This window comes from Ursus americanus, chromosome 5 (genome assembly GCF_024610735.1).
Source record: "Ursus americanus isolate L20-20 chromosome 5, mUrsAme1.1.p, whole genome shotgun sequence".
Classification (NCBI taxonomy): Eukaryota; Metazoa; Chordata; class Mammalia; order Carnivora; family Ursidae; genus Ursus; species Ursus americanus.
In genome coordinates, this window is record NC_142131.1 from 29,555,844 (window position 1) to 29,581,628 (window position 25,785).

Here is a 25,785-nt window from a genome sequence, read left to right on the forward strand (position 1 = left end):
ACTGAGAGTAAGGGGATGGAGTACCATCTTTCACGCAAATGGACCTCAAAAGAAAGCTGAAGTAGCAATTCTCATATGCTGGGGTAGCAATTCTCATATCAGATAAATTGGATTTTAAACTACAGACTATAGTTAGAGACGCAGAAGGGCACTATATTATTCTTAAAGGAAGTATTCAACAAGTGGATATGACAATTATAAATGTATATGCCCCCAACAGGGGAGCAGCAAGATACACAAGCCAACTCTTAACCAGAATAAAGAGACATATAGATAAAAATATGTTAATAGTAAGGGACCTCAACACTCCACTATCAGAAACAGACAGAACACCCATGCAAAAAATCGACAAAGAAACAAGGGCTTTGAATGCCATACTCGACGAGTTAGACCTCATAGATATATATAGAACACTACACCCCAGAACCAAAGAATACTCATTCTATTCTAATGCCCATGGAACATTCTCAAGAATAGACCATGTTCTGGGACACAAAACAGGTCTCCACTGATACCAAAAGGCTGAAATTATTCCCTGCATATTCTCAGACCACAACGCTTTGAAATTGGAACTCAACCACAAGGAAAAATTTGGAAGAAACTCAAACACTTGGAGACTAAGAACCATCCTGCTCAGGAATGATTCAATAAGCCAGGAAATCAAAAATCAATTTAAACAATTTATGGAGACCAATGAGAATGAAAACACAACGGTCCAAAACCTATGGGATACTGCAAAGGCAGTCCTAAGGGGGAAATACATAGCCATCCATGCCTCACTCAAATGAATAGAAAAATCTAAATTGCAGTTTTTATATTCTCACCTCAAGAAGCTGGAACAGCAACAGAGGGACAGACCTAATCCACACACGAGGAAGCAGTTGACCAAGATTAGAGCAGAAATCAATGAATTAGAAACCAGGTAGAGCAGATCAACAGAACTAGAAGCTGGTTCTTTGAGAGAATCAATAAAAGTGACAGACCACTGGCAAGACTTATCCAAAAGAATAGAGAAAGGACCCAAATTAATAAAATTATGAATGAAAAAGGAGAGGTCACGACCAACACCAATGAAATTGGAAGGATTATTAGAAACTTTTATCAACAGCTTTATGCCAATAATTTAAGCAATCTAGAAGAGATGGAGGCCTTCCTTGAAGCCCATAAACTACCAAGACTGAAACAGGAAGAAATTGATTTTTTTTTAAAGATTTTATTTATTTATTTGACAGAGATAGAGACAGCCAGCGAGAGAGGGAACACAAGCAGGGGGAGTGGGAGAGGAAGAAGCAGGCTCACAACGGAGGAGCCTGATGTGGGACTTGATCCCAGAACGCCGGGATCACGCCCTGAGCCGAAGGCAGACGCTTAACCGCTGTGCCACCCAGGCGCCCCAGAAATTGATTTTTTAAACTGGCCAATTAATTATGAAGAGATTGAGTCAGTGATAAACAACCTTCCAAATAACAAAACTCTAGGCCCAGACGGTTTTCCTGGGGAATTCTACCAAACATTCAAAGAAGAAATAATACCTATTCTCCTAAAGCTATTTCAAAAAATAGAAACAGAAGGAAAGCTACCAAACTCATTCTATGAGGCCAATATTACCTTGATCCCCAAACCAGGCAAAGACCCCATCAAAAAGAATTACAGACCGATTTCCCTAATGAACATGGACGCCAAAATCCTCAACAAGATCCTGGCTAATAGAATCCAACAGTACATTAAAAAGATTATCCATCATGACCAAGTGGGATTCATCCCTGGGATGCAAGGGTGGTTCAACATTCACAAATCGATCAGTGTCTTAGATTTTATCCAGAAAGAAAAATTCAAAAATCATATGATTCTCTCAATAGATGCAGAAAAAGCATTTGACAAAATACAGCATCCTTTCCTGATTAAAACCCTTCAGAGTGTAGGGACAGAGGGTACATTCCTCAATTTCATAAAAACCATCTATGAAAAGCCTACAGCAAATATTATTCTCAATGGGGGAAAAGCTGGAAGCCTTTCCCTTAAGATTAGGAACGCGACAAGGATGCCCACTCTCGCCATTATTATTCAACATAGTACTAGAAGTCCTTGCAACAGCAATCAGACAACAAAAAGGGATAAAAGGTATCCAAATCGGCAAAGAAGAAGTCAAAATGTCTCTCTTCGCAGATGACATGATACTATATATTGAAAATCCAAAGACTCCACCCCACACTACTAGAAGTTATAGAGCAATTCAGTAATGTGGCGGGATACAAAATCAATGCTCAGAAATCAGCTGCATTTCTATACACAAATAATGAGACTGAAGAAAGAGAAATTATGGAATCCATCCCATTTACAATAGCACCAAAAACCATACGTTACCTTGGAATTAACTTAACCAGAGACATAAAGTTTCTATATTCTAGAAACTATAAATCACTCTTGAAAGGCATTGAGGAAGACATAAAGAGATGGAAAAATATTCCATGCTCATGGATCGGAAGAATTAGCATAGTTAAAATGTCCATGCTACCCAGAGCAATCTACACTTTCAATGCTATCCCGATCAAAATACCGATGACATTTTTCGAAGAACTGGAACAAATAGTCCTTAAATTTGTGTGGAACCAGAAAAGGCCCCAAATCGCCAAGGAATTGTTGAAAAGGAAAAACAAAGCTGGGGGCATCACAATGCCGGATTTCGAGCTGTACTACAAAGCTGGGATCACAAAGACAGCATGGTACTGGCACAAAAACAGACACACAGACCAATGGAACAGAATAGAGAACCCAGAAATGGACCCTTGGCTCTTTGGGCAACTAATCTTTGACAAAGCAGGAAAAAACACCCGGTGGAAAAAAGACAGTCTCTTCAATAAATGGTGCTGGGAAAATTGGACAGCTACATGCAAAAGAATGAAACTTGACCACTCTCTCACACCATACACAAAGATAAACTCCAAATGGATGAAAGACCTCGATGTGAGACAGGAATCCATCAAAATGCTAGAGGAGAACATAGGCAGCAACCTCTACGACATCGGCCAAAGCAACCTTTTTCATGACACATCTCCAAAGGCAAGAGAAACAAAAGATAAAATGAACTTGTGGGTCTATATCAAGATCAAAAGCTTCTGCACAGCCAAGGAAACAGTCAAAAAAAACTAAGAGGCAGCCCACGGAATGGGAGAAGATATTTGCAAATGATGCTACAGATAAAGGACTGGTATCCAAGATCTACAAAGAACTTCTCAAATTCAATACGTGAGAAACAAATAAACAAATCATAAAATGGGCAGAAGATACAAACAGACACTTTTCCAATGAGGACATACAAATGGATAACAGACACATGAAAAAAATGTTCAAAATCATTAGCCATCAGGGAAATTCAAATCAAAACCACACTAAGATACCACCTTACGCCAGTTAGAATGGCAAAAATTGACAAGGTAAGAAACAACAATTGCTGGAGAGGATGTGGAGAAAGGGGATCCCTCCTACATTGTTGGTGGGAATGCAAGTTGGTACAGCCACTCTGGAAAACAGTGTGGAGGTCCCTTAAAAAGTTAAAAATTGAGCTACCCTATGACCCAGCCATTGCACTAGTGGGTATTTACCCCAAAGATACAGATGTAGTGAAGAGAAGGGCCATATGCACCCCAATGTTCATAGCAGCATTGTCCACAATAGCTAAGTTGTGGAAGGAGCCGAGATGCCCTTCAACAGATGACTGGATTAAGAAGCTGTGGTCCATATATACAATGGAATATTACTCAGCTATCAGAAAGAACGAGTTCTCAACATTTGCTGCAACATAGACGGCACTGGAGGAGATAATGCTAAGTGAAATAAGTCAAGCAGAGAAAGACAATTATCATATGATTTCTCTCATCTATGGAACATAAGAACTAGGATGATCAGTAGGGGAAGAAAGGGATAAAGAAAGGGGGGTAATCAGAAGGGGGAATGAAGCCTGAGAGACTATGGACTCTGAGAAACAAACTGAGGGATTCAGAGGGGAGGGGGGTGGGGGAATGGGATAGACTGGTGATGGGTAGTAAGGAGGGCACGTATTGCATGGTGCACTGGGTGTTATACGCAACTAATGAATCATTGAACTTTACATCAGAAACCAGGGATGTACTGTATGGTGACTAACATAATATAATAAAAAAAAACATTAAAAAATAATAAAATAAATAAATAAAAAAAAGAAATAGGACTAAGAGAAGATGATCTGCTGCAAATATTTTGCTCACCTGCACCTCTGTGCTGTCACCTGCTGCGAGAAGTGTGGCTACACTAACAATCTGTGCCCCCAAAAGATGGTCAAATATGGCCCCTCCACCAGCTCTTCCTTTGCCCACAGGGTGGCCTCTGGCTGAGCCTAAGGCCCTGAGACCTTAATAAAGCTCCTCTTTCATTTAAAAGAAAATTTAACCAAGGAGGTGGAAGACCTTTAATCTGAAAACTGTAAAAGGTAAGACACTAATGAAAGAAACTGAGAAAGACACAAATATTTGGGAAGATGTTTCCTGCTCATGGACTGGAAAAATTAACACCATTACAATGTCCATACTACCCAAAGCAGTCTACAGATTCAATGCAATTCTTGTCATATTCCAATGGTAATTTCACAGAATAGAACCATCCTAATATTTATATTAAAGCACACAGGACCCCGAAGAGTCAAAGCAATCTTGAGAAAGAACAAAGCAGGAGTCATCATACTCCCCGATTTCAAAGTGTATTGCAAAGCTATAGTATTCAAACGAGTATATTACTGGCATTAAAATAAATACACAGATCAATGGAACAGAATAGAGAGCCCAGAAATAAACTCACAAATATATAGTCAATTAATGTATGGCAAAGGAACCAAGAATATATAATGAGGAAAGGACAGTCTCTTCAATGAACGGTCTGTGAATACCGGACAGCTACACGCAGAAGAATGAAACTGGATCACCATCTCAGACTATAAACAAAAATCAACAGAAAATGGATTAAAGACTTAATTACAAGATCTGAAACCATAAAACTCCTAGAAGAAAAAACGGAACATCAGGATCTTGACATCTGTCTGGATGATGGTGTTTTGGATGCGATACCAAAAGCAAAGGCAACAACAGAAAAACAAACAACTGGGACTACAGCAAACTAAAAAGTTTCTCCACAGCAAAGGAAACCATGAACAGAATGACGAGTCAATCTACTGAGTATTTCCAAGTCACATATCTGATAAGGGGCTAACATGTAAGAACATATAACAAACTCATACAACTCAATAGCAAACGATCTGATTTTTAAATGGACAGGGGCGCCTGGGTGGCACAGCGGTTAAGCGTCTGCCTTCGGCTCAGGGCGTGATCCCACCGTTATGGGATCGAGCCCCACATCAGGCTCCTCTGGTATGAGCCTGCTTCTTCCTCTCCTACTCCCCCTGCTTGTGTTCCCTCTCTCGCTGTCTCTCTGTCGAATGAATAAATAAAATCTTTAAAAAAAAATAAATGGACAGAAGATCTGGACAGACATCTTTCTAAGCATGACATACAGATGGCCGACAGGTACATGAAAAGATGCTCAACATCACCATTCCTCAGAGAAACATAAATCAAAGCCACTGTGAGATATGAACTCACACCTGTGAGAAGTGTAATTACCGAAAAGACAAAAAATTAGAAGAAATTTGAGAGGATGTGGAGAAAAGGAACACTTTTATGCTGTTGGAAATGTAAATGGGTTTAGCCACTATGGAAAACTGTGGAGATTACTCAAAAGATTAAAAATAGAACTACCATATGGTCCAGCAATTCCACTTCTGGGTTTTTATTAGAAGGAAATGAAATCACTCTCTGACAAAATATATGTACCCCCTGTTCACTACAGCATTATTTCCAATAGCCAATATAATGTAAAAAATCTATGTGTCCATCAAGTGATGAATGGATAAAGAAAATGGGAAATATGTATACAATTGAGTAAAAGAAAGAAATCTTGCCATTTGCAACAACACGTATGGACCTTGAGACAGTATGGCACATGAAATAAGCTAGAGAGAGAAAGAAAAACTCCATATCACCATATTATCTCATGTGGAATATGTGGAATCCACAAACCAAACCCCTATCTCATAGATACAGAGAACAGACTGGTGGCTGCTAGCAGCAGGGAGTGGGTAAACTGGGTGAAGGTGGTCAAAAGATACAAAGTTCCGTCATAAGATAAATAAGCCCCGGGAATGTAATATGTGGCACGGTGACTATAATAATAGCGTATTGCATATTTGAAAGTTACTGAGAGAGTAGATTTTAAGTATTCTCGTAAGAAAAACTATTTTAACTGTGTGGTGAGGGATGTTAACTAAATTTACCGTGGAGATCGTTTTGCGATTCATGCATGTGTCAAATCATTATGCTGCACACCTAAAACTATACAACGTTATGTGTCAATTCTACCTCAATGAAACAAAACAAACTCAACCAATACAGATGTACTGTGATCTAGATTAAGCCACAAATATTGGGGCACCTGGGTGGCACAGCGGTTGGGCGTCTGCCTTCGGCTCGGGGCGTGATCCCGGCGTTGTGGGGTCAAGCCCCACATCGGGCTCCTCCGCTGTGAGCCTGCTTCTTCCTCTCCCACTCCCCCTGCTTGTGTTCCCTCTCTCTCTCGCTGGCTGTTTCTGTCTCTGTCGAGTAAATAAATAAAATCTTTAAAAAAAAAAAAAAGCCACAAATATCGATTAAAAGTTTTTGGGTTTTGTCCACTCCAACATGGCTTTCCTGATCCTATTTCCCTATGAGTTTCTCTGTTCAGAATTTACAATGGGTTCCTGTTGTTACAGAAAGAATTTTTGTAGACATGAATAGCTAACATACACATACATAAACATTGCATGGAGAGCGAGGGGGGTTCCCATTCATTGTCTTCACTGTAATGGCATTAAAAGGAGCACTTCTAATAAACCAAGCAGGTTTTATCTAAACACACAAAAAAAGTCCTGATTTGTAGTGTTTGCCAATTTCCCTGGTCTAAACATACCCCCAGCCTGGCTGCTGGAAGCTACCAACACGACTTGTTGTTGACCGTGGCAGCTCAGCTTCCTGTGGTATTTCTGTCCCACAGAGGAAACAAACGTTGATGTCCTCACAAGCATAGGTAATAGTACAATGTCGTAACACACTCAGGAAGTAAGTGATGGCTTTTGAGAACTTAGTTTTGAAAAAATGGACTGCATGTTTCCATAGTTTAAGTGTTTAATAATGGGTGGTTTAACAACTTGCTCACACAGAAAATAAACCATCAGCCCTACTGAGCCTGGATGAGCTGGTGCCAGGACACCCCTCAATGGCGGCAGACAGCAGACAGGAAGCTGGAGCAAGACAACCAGAATGCACAGTGGGATGAAAAGAAGGCCATGGAGTCCAGAGCTGTGAGGAGGACACACTCTTCAGACTAAGTGGCTTCTGGATGTGGGGGACGCAAAAAAGGAAGTGTGCTGAAGGGGGTTCCCAGGTTTAGGGTGAGGGTGACTGACTGGGTGCCGGGGTCCCATTAGCCACCCAAGGATTTCAGTGGAAGCGGATGTGGGGAGACACCTGTTACCTCAGCCTCGCCCGGCCTTGTGACTTCCACTGGACCACAGCGCCTGGAGGCAACTGATGCCCACTCCATGGACGAGTGAATGCTCGGCTTAGGCCCAGCCTGTCCAGAACTGAGACCTTCTCAATGTGAAGTGAATTCCTTCTGAGGAGTCAGCCACCAGCTGTTGCCTCAGAAAACAAAAAATTTCCAGATAGTGCTAATATCCATAAATGGCATAAAAAATGGTAAGTAAATACAACTTTTAACAATCAGGTCTAAGATAACGTGAAAGTCTCTTGGGCTCCATTAGTCTAAGTCTGCACAGTGAGCAGAATCTTCCAACAGCCTGAATGACAAATCAATAAAAATGCAGCCTTTAGAATTTCAGTTAAATTTAGGAGAAAAAAAATTCCTTCTCCTCAAAGGCCAACATAGTATCTCTTTAAATCCTAGAGGTCTTAAATGTGTCTATGCCTGTTTACTGCCGTTACCAAACCTATCTTTCTTCAGTCAAACTGGTTTTTCTGCAAGCTGACACTTCCCCCTGGAGCGGCTGAACACCTCTGTGGTGGCAGAGAGGACAATGCTATGGAACCCCATCACCGTGCACAGCGGACAGCCCCGGGTCCGGGGTCCTGTGGACCACACAGGGCCAAGCTGCTCTGACAGGGTGAGGGCACCTGTATCTACCTGCTCCCCCACAGTGCTCATTGTAGGTGTGCACGTCCAGAACATTCCGGGTTCACCCTCCCCCTCAGCAGCCAGGTAACTCCCTCTCAGTTTCAGACCCCAGCGGCCCTTCCCGAAGCCTGTCGTGATTGGCCACGGCAGCCACCCGCTATGCCAGCCACGAAGCTGTGTGTCTCCTCTCCTCTGACCCAAGACTTCCCCGCACATGTAAGCCCATCGCTGCATCCTCAGTGTCCCTGCCTGTCCTTGTTCCCTGCTGGGACCGCCTACTGAGGCTCCGTGCCCTCAGACACGCAGCAGGTACTCCATTCAGGTCTGCTCAGGGTTTGGCAGTTCCAACTTAGTTCTCAGGAAAAATTGTGGTTTTGCAACATCAGAGGCCTTTCTTTAAATAGCTTCATGTAAATATGTACTAAAGCTAACCGGAAAAATTATGTTTACTTAGCGGCTTTAGCAAATACATCGACAAATATTTGGAGCATCTACTGAGTCACGTCCCCGTGCACAAACTCAGCATCATGCTAACACGCTGATGGCACAAAAAACATTTCCAAAGGTGAACAGGCGCTTCCAGGGATTACTGAGGTCATGTTTCCAACTGCATTTCCCTTTTTCTCCAACTTCCCTTTAAGAAGTCAACCTTGGACGTGTGCCTTGGAAAAACATGGAAAATAGTTAACGGCGCATGAGACTTATTAGCTTCCGAGAGATCGACACTCTACGCATAATACTAATTCGGGGCTAGACAGAAGCTTCCTCTTCCATTTCCTAGGCTTTCCAAAGGTTGCTGTGTTAGGGAGTAAAAATCAGTTTTCAAAATAATTTCTGGATGTCTACAGGGCACACATGGTGGCGTCCCTGCCCCAAGGTGAGAACTGATCCAAGGCAGCCTAAGATTAACAGTCCAATGGGTGATGCAGAAGAGAAGCCTCCCCATCACCTCATGGCAGGTACGGGCGAGACACGGCTGGCAGGTTCTGGAAGCTTTCTTGGAGGAGAAGCTGGGTTGAGTCCTGAATGACAAGGAAGCTGCCAACAGTTGATGCCATTAAAAACATGTGATGTATATCAAATATTGGGCATTTAGGACAAATTTAAACATTTTTATCACTAGGGATTAGCAATGAGCAGAACCCATCCTGTGATTTGGTGTGCCTGTCTCCCCTGGTTCCCTGCGGCGGCCACTTCTGTTTTGTAAAGAATACCATGAGCTATGAGATGGTCTCAGTATTAAGGACCCTGTTCTGCCATACCTAGAGGACAAGTCCAAAAATCAGGAAAATACGGGGTCCTCTGCAAGCCAACGTCCTGAGCAGTGTGGGTCAGGGTCCCCGTACTCAGGAGGGGAGGGCTGGATGGCCAGAAGTGAAAAAAATCTTTTCTGAGTAGCTTTAACCCAGAACAGACCCTGTCCATGAACCAGTGATCCGAGCTCACAGTACCAGAGCCTGGCAGCCATTCGTCTTGTCCGGTAGCTCTGCAACCTCAGAGTGAGTCAGCATCACGTGGAGGGCTTGTTAAAACAGACTGCCCAGGCCCTGTGTTGCGGCTTTGATTCTCTAGGTCTGACTTCGCACTTCTAACAAATTCCCAGGGCTGCTGCTGCTCCAGGGAACCACACTTGGAGAACCACTGATCTAGACTGACGTCTGGCCAGTCAGTGACCTCCCCAGACAGCTTTTCCTACTGAGTCCTCAATATACTATTTGAATACCTCCCTTAGTGATGAACTTACTACCCACAAACTACATAGGGGTCCGGTCCATTCTAATCATTCTTTCCAATGTTGAGCCTAATCTGATTCCTTTAAAATTCCCACTGTTTTTGCCTTCCCTGGGGCCCAGTCCCTCCTTCCCCACACGAAGTCTTAGCAAACTGAAGACCTGTTCTTTCTCCTTTCTTACTTGCTACTATTCAATACCCTTTGTATCTTGTTTTAGGTACTTCTGACAGGCTTAGTCATATGCATTGTTACTGTAGTAAAGTTCTATTTTTTTCCTAATCTTCAAAAATTTCAAGATTAAACAGCAGACTATGAAACAAAATATAAATGAACCCCCAAAATTGAGCTCAAAGCAAGTTTCCATCACAGCAAATGTAGAAAATTCAGCTCCTACTTCTGCTCCTACTGTTCTCAAACAAGTTACATAGGTGAACGTGCTTTTAAAGCAATGACTCCCAGGGGTGCCTGCGTGGCTCAGTCAGTTAAGCAACCAACTCTTGATTTCAGCTCAGGTCATGATGTTGGAGTTGTGAGGTGGAGCCCTGCGTTAAGCCTACATTGGGCGTACTAAGCGCGAAGTCTGCTTTTTCTCTCCCTCACCACTACCCTCTCTCTCATAAATAAATCAGTATTTAAAAAATAATAAAGCAATGACCCCCAAACATCCATCTCCACGCTGATGTTAAGCTCTGATGATGCTCCCATCAGTTTGCAATGGAAGAAGCAAGTTTATCCATTAAGTCAAACTTATTCAAGTTCAATAGCTGTTCTTCATTCAGACATTATGTCCTTCCCACTTTTATCATTGCTGAAACAACTTTTCTTCCCTAAAATGAGGAAGTAGAGGTTGTCAGTGGAATTTTAAAATCAGGTACTTCTCCCCACCCCTAGCGCGCCCCGGGTCTGGAAAATGCAGGTCCGACTGCTCTCATTCTGTTCTCACTCGGCCCTTATCTCGGAACCTTGGTTAGCCAGACAGCGCCACGCTCCTCGGAGCCTGCTGACGACCCTCCCCTGCTCTATCGCAGTGCAACACGGGGGACTTTCTGCAGCTGTTCATTGGTGTCTGTGCTCCCTAACTTCACAAAAACTAGCGACTTCCTCTTCCCGGACAGGCAAGCTCTGCACCTCTCTGGGGCTTCTCCATGGCCTGGGAGCCATCCATCCACGAGAAGAGGGCCCAGTGAGCCAACGCTAAGGACGCAGCACTGACAGCCGCACCGCCACCCTCTGGCCTGCTGGCCGTCATACTCCGCCAGGGCTCTGCACCCGCCACTGGCATGCTGGCTTCTGGAGCACTGTGTATTCTCACGGCCAAGGCTTGGAGGAAAAAGTGGAAATGGGGGATGCACTAAGGGTGGGCACTGTTGGGACACCAGTGGGGAGGCCCCACTGCTTTGTCCGGGCCAGCTTAGGAGAAGCTAGTGTGAAGTCAGGATCTGCAAGTCTCCTTTCCCTGTACGAGCCTGACTCCTGGACCATAGTAGCAGATCTCTGAAATTCCACTTTGAGTCATGCATCTGGATTTGGTTGTAGACCCCATGAAAAGGCGAAAGCCTTAAAGGACTAGGTCCTCTTGTCTTACCGCATGAAGGGGTTGAGACAGGCTCTGCACCAGGGTGCACGGGTGGCACAAAGGCAAAGGGCCCCAAGAAATGTGTTTGCGCATGGAGGGAGCCATTTCTGGGATCCCAGAGACTGTCCCAGGCCTAGCAGAGTGGGTAGTCCAATAAGAAAATTATCCTCTGGAAATGGGGTTGGCAGACTTTTTCTGTGAAGGGCCAGACAGCAGACATCTTGGGCTTCGTGGGCCACGTAGCATCTGCAGTAACTTGTCTGCTGTTGCAGTATAAGAGCGATAGAACAAAGCGTGTGGCTGTATTCCAACAGAGCTTTCCACACAAAACAGTCCACATTCAGCCTGCAGGGTGCAGTTTGTTGCCCCTTGTCCTAGATGACACCTAAAAAAATTCTAGCCAGTCTCCTTTGGTCCTTTATTCTAGCTTCTCCTGCTCTTGGCTCCTACCTCCCCTGCACCATGCTCTAGAAATCTATCTTGTTTATCTGTGACCCCCCACGGCTTCTGGGGCAGAGACCGTGCTGGGCACATTTGGGGAGCAAATGTGTGTGCGGTGGAAGACAGGTTTACAGACGACAAACCTCACCGAGCACTCCCAGACCCTTGGCAAAAAGCTACAGGGTTCACACAGGAAAAGGGATGTTTTCTGATGACAGGCACTACCCGAAGATAGCACCCTGGCTTACAACCTCATTCCTTGTTAAAATGCAAGCCCATGGGCGGATCCTGACGTCAAGGCTAAACCCCAGAAAGCAGCGCGGCCAGAACCGCCTTCAGACAGGCTGCTCCCACCCTCTGGGGAGCCCTTCCCGTCACAGACCCATCACCATTCACCTCAGCCTCCTTAGATGAGGAGGAAAAACACTGTGGCTAGCCAGAGACATAAAAATTCTTTGTTATTGGAAAATCTAAGTGTCTCTCCAGGCCTGTGCAGCACCATTAGGTGACGTCAATGGCTCAGGGTATCTGAGCTCTACGTTTCCACTCTTCTCAGAACAGCAGCTAATTCACGGCAATAAAGACATTTCTATTTAGAGCATCAGAAAAGAGGTGGCCCTGCGATGCTGCATCCCTAAGTCCTGTACTAGGGTTTGCCTCCTTTCTCTGTGAAGCAGGAAGGGTTTGGAGGTGGCAGGAAGCCAGGACCTTGACATTCGATTCCAGTCAAGCTAACCCACAGTGGCAGGACCGACTATGCACCGGGCAGGACAGCCTCACCAAGACAAGCACAGGCAGGGGGCCCCACAGGAGAGGGAGGCCAGTGAGGCACACAAATGGCCACGGTAACGGTGGGGGTGATACACAGCGAAGAAGGTACCTGCGGGCTTGAGGCGGGGGATGGCGCTTGACATTCCCTGGGATGGACCGTGAAGGATGGGTAGCATTGGGGCACATGTGGTTGCAAGGAGACTGGTGACAAGGAGACTGCGGTCCGACTGACTGATAAAGACAGGAAGGAGGAGGAGCAAGCCTAGGTTGGTAGGGGAAGGCTGTGCTTAATTTTGGACGTGAACTGCCCTGGGCTCATTTCTGGTCTGAGTGTGAATGAGCCCAGGGGCATCTACGCTTCACCGCCTGTGACAGGTTGGCTTGCCCTGCTTGGGTTCAGTAGTTTGTCTCTCAAGAGCCACCAGGATGCCCTCCACCTTCCCCTCCACCCACGTCACCTCTCACGTAGACCTCATCCTTCCTCCTGGAATGTGTCAACTTCGCTGCTGGGAGAATTTGTTTTTCTATGAAAGCTAAATTCCCTTCCTTTCCCCCAGGTCCCCAAGAATGCGTCTTTCTATGTGATGATAGAAGTGAAAGCTTCCTGATCCTCGATGAAATTCTCAGTGTTGAAAGAAGCATTTTATGTTGGACTAAATCTTGGACGATTCCCTTTGCTGTTCTAGAATATTTTGCTTGAGTAGCCAAATCAATCTTGAGAAAGAAGAACAAAGCCAGAGGCATCATGCTCCCTGACTTCAAACTACATCACAAAGCTATAGTACTCCCAACAGTGCGGAGTTGGCATAAAAACAGACACATAGATCAACAGAACCGAATAGAGAGCCCAGAAATAAACCCACATATATGTGGTCAAATAATTTATGACAAGCCAACAATATACAATGGGGAAGGTATAGTCTGTTCAATAAATGGTACTGGGAAAACTTAACAGCCACATGCAAAAGAATGAAACTGGGCCATTATCTTAGACCATATGGAAAAATCCACTCAAAATGGATGAAATATTTGAACATATATAATATCTGAAACAATAAAACTCCTAGAGGAAAACACGGGGACTAAGCTCCTTGACATCAATCTTGGCTATGATTCTTTGGGTATGACACCAAAAGCAAATGCAACAAAAGAAAAATAATTGAGTCTACCATCAAACTAAAAAGCTTCTGCACAGCAAAATAAAGGCTTCTGTCAACAAAATAAAAAGGCAACCTACCAGATGGGAGAAAATACTTGCAAATCATATCACATTAGGGGCTAACAACCGAAATATATAAAGAACTCCTGCAACCCAATGGTGAAACAAACAAAAAAATCCTACTTAAAAATTGGCAGAAGATCTGAATAGACATTTTTTCAAAGAAGACATAAAGATGGCCTACAAGTACATGCAAAAATGCTCAACATCACTAGTCATCAGGACAATGCAAATCAGTAACACAATGAGTTATCAACTCACCTCTGTTAGAATGGCGAGTATCAGAAAGATATGAAATGACAAGTGTCGGCTAAGATGTGGAGAAGAGGGAACCCTCATGCACTGTTGGTGGGAATGTATCCTGGCACAGCCACTATGGAAATTCCTCAAAAAAATTAAAAATGGAACTACTGTATGTTCTAGTAATTTACTCCTGGACATTTACCCAAAGGAAAGGAAAACACTAACTCCAGGAAGATAGTTGCATTCCTAGGATCATGGCAGCATGGTTTGCAACAGCCAAGACACAGAAACAACCTGACTGTCCATTGATGGATGGATGGACAAAGAACATGTGGAAAATATACACAATGGAGTATTACTCAGCCACCAGAAAGAAGGAAATCTTGCTATTTGCAACAACATGGATGGACCTTGAGGTCACTATGCTAAGTGAAATTAGATGAAGAAAGACAAATACTACACGGTATCACTTATATGTAGAATCAAAAACAAAAACAAAAAACCGATCATATAGATACAGAGAACAGGTTGGTTGCAAGAGGCAGGGTGGGGGCAGAAGGGTGCGGGGTGAAATGGGTGAAGGGGGTCAAAAGTACAGACTTCCACTTATAAAATAAGTCATGGGGATATAATGTACAATATAGTGACTATCCTTAACACTGTAATGTAAATTTGAAAGTTGCTAAGAGAACAGGTCTCAAAAGAAGATCTCATCACAAGAAAAAATGTTGTAATTATGTCTGGTGATGCATGTTTACTTGACTTATCATAGTGATCATTTTGCAATATATACAAGTATCAAATCATTATTTAAAAAAAAAAAAGTATGAGGCACGGGTACCTTTGATGGACTGAGATACCAGCTGAAAATCCTGCACAGGGTCACAGCACCCAGGCCCGCCTCCCCTCCGGAAGCGGTGTACTCAAGGGGGGTGAGCCCAGGCGTCCACGGTCCTATCACCCGGCAGTTCCTCTCCTTGCCTGGTCAGCCTCCACCATCTGACCCCACACTCTCCAGCTCCCTGACATGCTTCCCTAAAATGTTTTATGCCCCCAAAACCTTCCCATCCTTTGAAGATATTATCTCTTTTAAAACCTCCATAAACGTCAAAAGCTACATTTAGTGTTTTCACACATAGATCACTGATAATTACATTACCTCAGAACTTTTTAACCAATAAATTTTAAAGCATGATGCAAATACACACAATCCAGTATCAAAAGCATAATGAAAAAGGAAAATATAGGAGTATCAGCATTGCTCTCTATGATAAAACTATCCTCAAAAGTTCTTCAACATAGCAACATAGCAACTAAAATTGTTACTCCCAAAAACAAGATTCTAATGTCTTGTCCTACATGATGTAATGGTAAAAACCAATAGTGCTCAGAGCACTAATTTTTACTAACTTGGAACAATTGTTTTTGATAGGAATTTGTAGGAGTGAAATGCTCAAACACATATATGCTTTTCATTCGTTTAAGAAATTAAGACAGAAAAAATAGAACAGTTTTTATTTGGAAGAAGAATTTTCTGCTCTCATCAAATACATTAGTCTTCAGTTGCACGGCCACGAGCTAAATCGTAACTGACGTGCCTTTCTAATAAAGCAGCAGAAGCTTGCAGCAAATTTTTTTTTTAACTATTTGTTAAAGGAGCCTAATTTTGCCATAACCCTCCTAAATGGGCAACTACAGGAAGCTACGGAGAAAGACAGGCAGAGAACAGTGGTGAGAAACGTAACGCATGGTCAAGGTGACAAGGCGAAGGAAGGAAACGGAATACCGTACCTGCTTATTATTGTCAGTGGTACAACACAGTTTCTTGAGGGAGACAAAATGCCTAATTTTCCTAATAACATAAATGATCAGTTATTAGTGAGGCAGATAGGAGATGATTCAACAAACCAGCAAATGAAAACATCAACAGAATTTCTTAAAGCAAAATCCCAGGGTGCATTCTAGGGCAGATTTAAATTTCAAACAAAACGCAGTCTATGGAAAGCCCATTTTTCACGCGTAGGCCACACATGCCTTTGGAAACTTGGGCTTCCCTTTTAGCCACACTTGGCTCAGAAGCACTTTCCTAATGGGTCCTTGGTCTTGCAACAGACTCCTGAAACCGTCTCCCAGGTATCTTCAGTGATGGCATGAAATGCTACTCCAGACAAAATTGGTTTTAATTCCACTGACACTAATACTTTTACAGCTGATGTAAAAAGCAGAAGACTCATTGGGACAATAACCAAATTACATGGCCGCTGTTTTTACATTAATATTCCATATTCTTTCACAGCACAGTCATCGCAATGATGGCATTTTTCAGGCAGAGAAAACTCGTCTTAATTCAAGGTTATGGATGGAATCCCAGAACGACCTACAGTCTTTCTCATGACCACGAGGGAGACCAGAAAGAGACTATAGCTGCCTCCGCCTGGCACAAAAATCAGTTCAAGGTAGATTTTTCTACTGACAGTGGAACCAGGAATTCTAGAGGGCTATGTGAGATTTTATAGCAAAGAGTCTCCTCTCTGTTTCTCTTCCTTTGAATCAACTTTCTCTAGAAGACCCTGAAGAGAGCATAGAAAATACCGTTTATTCTGTAATGAGCTTCACTAAACAGGAAGAGGTCAAATTTACCTACTTTTAGTAAGAATTTCCTCTGATAGTACACTGCCCACAAGTGGGGGGGAAAATAACACTGTGTCTAGACAAAGGAACTTCTCTCTTATCTGTAAAATCAGATCAGAAAAGTTCATTCTGACAGAAATTACCAAGCAATAATGTCTCCTCTGCCTTCATTACCTAAGAATTCTGGTCACACACACACAGTCCATCTTAGCTCAAGTTTTCTGAGAAGACGGTCGAAGGATGATGATAATGTGTGACAGTCATCATGGCCTCTGAGCCGGACGGCTGGTGGAAATGGCCATGCCAAGGGGGCCCGGGAGGCTGCTCTCTGTGCTCATGACCCTTGTCAGGCCTGCCAGGGGCCCACGACCCTGAGGGAAGCTAAATGGCAGGAAATACAAGACAGTGGTCTCTGAACTGAGGGGTAACAATTTCAAAACTTACCACACAAGGAAAATTGGAGAGGGAATGACATACAGGTATTTTGCTCACTTTACAGAATGTTTTGTTTTCTAACCACCCAAAATTTGGAAGGAACTCAGGTAGTCCTAAGAGTCACAGGCAGGACTTTCCACTTCCGGTTACTAGGCTGACAACTCATACCTCTTCTTCCAAAACATCACAAGACAGCATGTGTCCCTCGTAAACTGTGCTGTGAAGCTAGTGTCGACCTTCAAGCCAGTTTACCAAAGGCTCGTCTGTGATACACTGTTTGGGGATCCTGCTTGGCTTTGTAAACCCTCTCACAAAATTTAACTGGGAGAAGGAAAAGAAATCACATATTTACCTTCTTGAATAGTCTTCTCTGAAAATCTGAGGTTAAATGAAAACAGATCACCTCAGCTTCTGGTCAAACACACCTTTCTCTATGAAACCATGACCTCCAAGGCTCTCTTGGCCCAGAGCCAGCCCGGAGAGAACCACTACAGAGCCAGTGCCTCAAGGAGAGAAGGCTGGCTCCCAGGACAGGGCAGAGGCCAGCGAGCCCTGTTGTTTTGTTGTTGTTACGACAGGGGAAGGCCTAGACACAGCTCCTTCAGAGGGTAGTCAGGAGAAGGGAACCACAGATGATCAGGTGAAGGTGGGCAACTGGGGAGATGCTTTGTAAAGCCCATCAACAGGAGCAGGGAGGGGGAGGGCAAGCCACATTGGGGGCTGTTGCCAGCCACGTGGAATTCTCCACAGTATATTCTATGCACAGTACATCCACCGTATTTGGGGGTCTAATGCTTACATTGGCATTTCGATATGCAGACCCAACGCCCACATGAGCCCTTCAACTAAACGAGATCAAGAAGTTCACGCTCACCCTCCTTGGCCAATCACCGGGGTGATCTTCACGTGCTGTTGGATGCTGTCCCCGGATTTCCGTCTGGCATAGTAAACCCCCTGCCACTCCTACATAGACAAAGAGAGCTCTTAAAATCCTTCCATCGAAGCTTATGGCTGCCTCTCCAGACACTCTTGCCAAGCTGAGCAATACCATTCCACTAAACATTGCTCATCATTGTACCCATTGTGATGCTTACCACCTAAGACTTGCGGTCACGCATGAAGACCCCAAAGACCAACGTGTCCGCCTCCAGGCTGGCCTTCCAGGGTCCAAGGACAGTTGAGGAGTGGGCAGAGTTGCCCCTCTCAGCCCTGTGGGTGTAGGGGCCCCACGTCAAGGGATTCTTAAAATGTCTTCCTTAAAATCTTCACAGCAATCTCTGAGCTTGATATTATTATCCTTGCTTTATAGAAGGGGTAAGCCAAGGCTCAGAGAGTCTAAGTAATTTGCCCACATTAAGGAAGTGGAGAACGTGGTTCTAAATTGTCTCCTAATTCTCCTTGAAACCTGTCCTCTTCCTACTCTCCTACGGAGCATCCTACCGAGACTTCTCTGGCATCAGTGTGGCTCCTGGCAGTTTCCATGGATCAAGCAAAGGGGAGTATGAACATTCTTGCTGCCTCTGGACCTCAGGGAACCAGCTGGGACAAAGAGCCTGGTGCCCTCAAGGGGGATCCAGTGGTACCTCCACCATTTCTGGAGATTTTCTCTACAGCCTCTTCTTGCTCCCTCTGTCCCAAGAGTGGCTAACTGGTGTGCGTATGGGGTCACCAGGTGCATGGGAGTACTCTCCTAGCAATTTTTTTTTTTTTTTTAAGAGTACTTGATAACGTCCTGATTCCATTTCAGGCTTGCTGCCCCTAGGGTTACAAAATTGATGTTGCCTGTCATATAAACCCAAACTTATTTTATTCCTAAAAAGTGGTCCCTAATTAAAAGAATACAGTGCTTATCTAACTACTTCCTATCAGAGAAAACAAGATGAAGGAAATCCTATGAGCAAGCATTCTGAATGCCTAGAAGAAAATGCACAGGGACTTCCTGCTGGAGGGGAGGGCTTGAGGCAAGGTGCCTATGGCACTCACAGCCCTGTCTTCAGCTTCTGGACACACTGACATGACGGGGAGACGCGAGGTGTCGGTCTCTACCCAGCCGTGATGAGGAAAGAGAACAGAAAAGGGAAAACTGACCAAGAACTGGGCCCACATGTAAATCCTGGTTTTACATACTTTGAGTCCCCCCAACACTGGACACACTAACAACACGACAGGGAGCCCTGTCCAGAGACAGGAATGACGCTGCCGCGATGATGGGTGGGATATATTCACCCCAAGGGTAAACTCTCCTGATGCAAATTCAGCAGATGCTATAGCATCGTGAGGACCACATTCGTCTGGTATCCAAAATTAACCCAACAAGTCACTCATTTTGCAAACAGAAGAGATCTTTCACTTAATGATCATGTTGGGAAAGCAGCTAATTTTAAGGACATGACATGGGGCTCACAGGGAAAGAAAAAAAAAAAGCATTGGGAGGGGTTTGCAGATCTGTCTCACCAACCTTGCCCTTCTTGATGCATGTGTTGATGGTGTCGAGAAGGTCGGCCCGGTTCTTATCACTTTTGGGCAGCTCAGCGAGCTCTTTCCCCAGCAGCTCGCCTTTGTGGTAGCCCATCATCCTTTCAAAGGCTGGGTTGACGTACTGTGAACAGGGATTGGTTATAGGTCAGTGCGGGTACGCTGTGTGCCCCCAGCGGTGCTCGCTGGCACACAGAGCAACACGTCAGACTAGCAAGTACGAAGTTCCCTGGCCGAGCGCTCTCCGAAGCAGGTGCAAGCTGGCCCCCCCATATCACTACGCCCCCCAGAGCAGGTGCCTCACTCCTGAGCAGCCATGTATTCATTCAGCAACCAGCGTCCTAGTTCCCTCTGGGACTCTGGAAGGAACTCCTTAGCAGACCGAGAGCAAGAAGCCCTCGTCTAGCAGAGCCAGCTTCGTGGGGGCCTTATTCATCTTCAACTGCCCATGAAATAAAACACTCAAAACATAAAAATGAGTTAGAATAAAAATTCATGAGCTCAACGGGTGTGGGTTTATAGTAGTCACATCTCTGCAAGGCCGACATTTGATCTCTCCTGCCTCCTTTCTAATTGTCCCTACCTACCAACCAACGCTATGGCTTGGGGCCCCTCCCCAGCTCAAGTGAACAATAAATCTAGTTAAACAGTTTGTGCAGAAAGCAGCCCTTTCCATGCTGGGCATGTGTGGGCGTTAGAAGAGGCTCCCTTAGCACATTCTGAGGCCAGCAGACTAACGGGTTTCTTTCCCAAATTCTGCCCGGGGCCCTGGAATTCAGAGCTACTTCCTTGCCTGACTCCCAGCTCCCGTCTCCAGCTCTTCTCAAAGCTGAGCGAGGGGAACGAGACGAAGAACATGGGGAAAATAGGAGCACGTGGCCACTAGGTCGTGGATTTCCTTGGGCATCACGCACATCCGTCTGCTGCAGACACGTTCTTGCAAACTGTAATCACAGCTGCTCTTGCGCTCCACTCTGAGGACAGCAGTAAGGAGCCCAGTGATGCGGGGACACTCGGGGAGCTAGTCCCTCGAGAGCAAAGCTGCTACAAACACCACGAGATCCGGGAGCTGGAGGGATTGGGGGGCTGCTCTGGAGCCATAGCAGCCGGCCTTGTACAAAAGAAGAGGACGGGTGGTGACATTGTCTTCACGGACCTCCCATCGCTGACATGTGGCGGTCGCCTCCATTCTGGGGCTGGGCAGCATGGCCCCTGCTCAGCAGGTCGGCCTGCCCCTGTGTGCCGAGCTCCCTGTGCTGTCCTCTCTGGGCCTCTGCCCGTGTGCTCTACTTACAGGGTCCGTGCCCATCTCCATGCCTTGCCAAGCCTGGCTTGTCCCTCCCCTCCTCTAGCAAGCCATCCTTGTCCCCCTGCCTAGTCTGAGCTGGTGCCACTCCCACAGGCTCCCACTCTCGCCTGCGCAGGCGCCCAGTGACTTCTCACGCTCAATCCCGGGTTCTGTTTATTTTTCTCTCTCCCCAACTAGACATAAAAATCCTCAAGGGCAAGGCTACTTGGGCTAGATCTCTTGTTGCTCAGGACTGTTTAGTAAATATGGGATACACGTACTGTTTTCCTTGTTGGCTAAATTCTCATACATTTTCCTGTGTGTTTATTCTTCCTTCACTACTAAGTTGAAAATACGGGTAGGAGTCATGGCCCTTTGCTCACGCTGGGGTCGCTGGAACCTCAGAACACAGCAGGTACTCTCGGACATGGACGCTGGAGCCGGAGCTCCCAAGTTCAAATCCTGGCTCTGCCATTTCCTAGCGCCATGACTGTAGGCAAGTTACTAGTCTTCTCTCTCAGTATCCTCATCTGTACAATGGCTGCAACAGTAGTTGCCTGGTTCATAAAATGGTTTTAAGAAATAAATAAGAATGTCTAAAATGCTGAGTGAGGACTGTGCTTGGCACACAGTAAGCTTCACGTAAATGTCGTAAAGTAAATAGTTTAGATGGAGGGACGAATAGGTAAATATTGTTCCTGAACTTAACGGCTACCCCCTAACCTCCGCAGCACAGCCACACGGAGGCCCACACCCTTCAGCAGCAGGGCCCTGAGAAGGACTCTGGTATGGAGTAGGAACACACATGGAACGTTCCGTCCATGAGGCCTCCTCTTGAAATCCAGAACACAGAGGTCATTTTACTTCCCCCTTTACACATAACGTCCTCTATTCAACTTTCTCCTTGCTTTTGAGTTTTATATTCAGATCACCAGCAGATTTTAAAGGGGAAGTCCATTCCTTCCTGTTCCCGGTTAAGGTGGGGAGAGACGACACCACCGCAGGACCGCCCCAGAGACAGAGGGTTTCCCCCCACCTTAGAATGCTCACTCTAGAAGGACGGACTCTGTTCCCTGCTCAAGGGGTCATCAGTTCGACTACCAATGGGGAAGACAGGGAGAGCAGGGAGCCCCTTCTGCTCGTCACCGAAATCACAACCTGGCTGCCGGCTGTCGGAGGGCAGTGCAAAGCAAACGTGTTTCACGAATGGAATTGCTCGGTCCCGTCTGGATGTGAGGGGAACGTGAGATCTGTACTTGGTCGGTAGCAAACATGTCTGGTTTCTCTTCAGTCCAGGATGCAGATCTGTGTGCGTGCCGGTAGGCAGTAACAGGTAGCATCATGAGGAAGCTTCCAGACCCACATCACGGAACAGCCAGAAAACGTCTATATATACAGCCAAACAGGGAACCAGGAAGGATATGGCTACATATTTTGGTTCCAATACTTACTACCAGGGTATTCTTTGAGTAAATTCCTTGACCTTGCTGGGCCTCAGTTTCCCCAGCTGTATTATGGGGCACCCTCTTTCACAGAGTTGAATGGAAAGGAGGTAACGTTACGGACCTGTTTATGACAGGACCTAAGCAGGGTAGGCTGCTGATGGCTGGGTACGAGGGCAGGGTCTGTCTGTGTGCCGTGGGGGCTCTACTGTGGGGCATGGTCTTTGGTTTCTACTGACGACCTCAAGTGCTCCAAGTGTAAACTCAGGACCATTATGCAAACCCGCTGTGGGCAGGCTGGTATCACCAACGGCTGAGTCTACATTTCAGAATATTATTTAAGCGTAAACCTCTTACCTTCCAACAAATACAGTAAGATGACTTTACTTCAGAAAAGTTTTGTCTACTATACACATTTCCTTCGGAAGATAACTTTACAAGACAGCTCTAATTATAATACCAACTGTAGGCAAATAAATGAGTACCTTTGAAATATTTCATTCCCATAGGCATTTCTAAGCATTTACTCTATAATTCTGACATACTTCTGTGTCACGTAAACGCGGGTCCTTACAAATGGTCAAAGAACTTACCCTATCTGGGCCAAAAAAAAAAATCACAGGTTCTAATCTAGCTAATTTTTTATTCTTCTTGGCTATCTAATTCTTAAACGAAGTCCATCAGTTTTATCTACATACTTTGACGTTCCTTTCTCCAAAGAAAATATACAAAAATGTAAGGCTTATGGCAAAGTTTCTTGAAAAAGGATGGCTCGAACTTGAAAGGTTCTATTTTGAGATCTCCAGATAAAAAGTGTCTCCCTACCTGAATCACATGGTCATCGCTTGTAATTTCTATGGCTTCATGACAGTGGTCTAATGCCGTAAACACCGAATTACAGGCCCTGCAAACAAAAGGTTGACATTAGTGCAGCTGTATAACCATTAGCATTTCATGTGTTAATTTATCAAAGCAAACAGTTCCCCCGAATTAATTAAAACCGTGCCCTTTTGGAAGGAAAATAAACACCCTAGCCTTTCAAACTAAACTAGTTAGTTTGAATAAATAACAGCATATATTTCTGTGACTAAAACACAAAGAACGGTCATCCAGCCAACTCTTCATGTATCACGGCACGAAACACCCATGTGCCGAATGAAACCTTAATACTGACACAAGGGAACCAGGGCAGGGGACCATCTTCTAAGTCTCCTACGTCTATGTCAGCGCTGTTCTGTTTCATTCCTAGTGTGGTCATGGAAAAGTCAAGACCTCAGCAATTAGGAGAACTCAATTAAGCCCAAATTGAATCTGAGGTATTCTATCTGCCCTTTTGCAACAGACACAGAAACATTTTTCCTCCTTTCTTACTTTCGTCATCTCTGATAAACAAGCCTTTATATGGTACTTGGCTTTCAACCACACCCACTGGCGGAAGGCAGGTACCGCAGAGTCCCCTCGCCTGGTTAACCCTACAGCCCTCCACGTAGGCACTATTCTTGGGGACCTTTCTTGTCTGAGTGGAATATTCGGAATCATTTCAACTTCTCAGTCTCTTGGTTAGAATTTTAAGTACCTTCTAATCCAGTGCAACTCCAAATACAGCAAGTTATTTACTACCTAACACGGAAAGGACGTAGCTAGTTACTAGAGCTTTGTTATCTGTACTGGCTGTTTAAAGAAGCCCAGCGAGGGCTTTCTTACACATTACCAAAAAAAACCCAAAAAACAAAAAAACACAAAAAAACCAACCAACCAACCAAAGAAAACCCCCCAAAACAAATTAACAAAAAACCCAGATTTACTTGATTGATGTTGCTCCTTATAAAACATAATCTTAAGATGTTATTCATTTTTTCCACTCATAGACGCATCTAACTTTGCCATCCTGTTTTAAATTATTGACAAGGGAGAGGGCAGATAAAACTGAGTCAAGTCTGGGTCTGTATTTTGCCAGTTATGGGACAACTTTTTATCCTTGCTGGCCCCCAGCTTCCTCATCTATAAAATGAGGGTAACAACACCCATTTTACAGGTTGCTATAAAAATCAGAACGGTTTATGCGAGGCATTTCTCAAAGTGCTTCGGGTAATGTAAGAAATGTAATGTAAGAAATCGGCACACAGTCCTTAGTGCCATTTGTAAGATCCCAGGGCAGTATTTCCTTACTCAAAGGCCAGTGGTGAAAAGAAAAGTGAATCACAACCTATCTTTTCTCATGAGTATCCCTGAAATATCTACCCAAAAGCGTGCTCAATAATAGCACGGTAACACGCAGGAGGAGGAAAAGATTTTAGTCCACCGAAGGGTACTGTTCCCATGCTGCAGAGACGAAGTACCAGTGTGGGCAGGTGAGTAAGCAATCGTGCTGGGGAGAGCAGAGGGTAAGCCTAACTCTTCTCAGATTCCTGATGGAGGCAATAGGTTTCCTTATTTCAATTGCTCCAGTCCAACTAATTTGAGCCATGGACTGTCTTTTTTTTTTTTTTTTTAAAAAGATTTTATTTATTTATTTGACAGAGAGAGAGAGACAGCTAGCGAGAGAGGGAACACAAGCAGGGGGAGTGGGAGAGGAAGAAGCAGGCTCATAGCGGAGGAGCCTGATGTGGGGCTCGATCCCAGAACGCCGGGATCATGCCCTGAGCCGAAGGCAGACGCTTAACCGCTGTGCCACCCAGGCGCCCCTGAGCCATGGACTGTCTTAATACCATCGTTGCATTTGTACACAATATCATTTAAGATTAGAAAAAAAAGAATAAAAGGAGGTTTTAAAATTATTACCGAAGTCACTACTACACAAAGAGGCAAGCAAGAGCTAGTCTCATCAGTAGTATCTCCCAGGCACGTGGGTCCCGAACCCGGCTGGGCAGGACAGGACAAGGTTTCCTGACCTCCAGGAGTCCCATGTGGAAAAGCACACTGTGTGCGGACTAGACCTCACACGGGAGAGCTGGATAATTAAGCTATAACACACTTCATCAAGTAATACATTCCTCTCCTGCCCATTTTCTGAAAGAGCCTGTCTGTCTCACCTAAGCATTTAAATGGGCACTTCAGGGTAGCAGAGTTTTTGTCAATTCGAGGGCTACCCTTACATAAGACTTGAGCCCCAACTGCTGAAATTTGTCTATGAGATAGTCACTGTGTGAGGATGCACAAAGCATAAAACCTTCAGTGTCATGCCCGATGGAACAAAGCAAAGTCTTATCAACAGTTGAGGGAGGACACCACGAGCAGGACCAGTAGGCCGTTTTCCCCCCGGGACAGGCTGGATGGCAC

At 44.8% G+C, this 25,785-nt stretch overlaps 1 protein-coding gene across 7 annotated transcripts in view; it reads right to left on the reverse strand.

The window, feature by feature from the left end:
- PDE8B (phosphodiesterase 8B) overlaps positions 1 to 25,785 on the reverse strand; it is a 248,116-nt gene that overhangs the window by 67,396 nt on the left and 154,935 nt on the right. For all 7 annotated transcript variants that reach the window (XM_045796423.2, XM_045796422.2, XM_045796421.2 and 4 more), the window contains exons 7-10: positions 23,332 to 23,410; positions 19,760 to 19,900; positions 18,176 to 18,264; positions 16,027 to 16,087 (exon numbers count right to left, since the gene is read on the reverse strand). In XM_045796423.2, the coding sequence (XP_045652379.2) occupies positions 16,027 to 16,087; positions 18,176 to 18,264; positions 19,760 to 19,900; positions 23,332 to 23,410 (370 nt within the window). The remainder of the gene's footprint in view (positions 1 to 16,026; positions 16,088 to 18,175; positions 18,265 to 19,759; positions 19,901 to 23,331; positions 23,411 to 25,785) is intronic.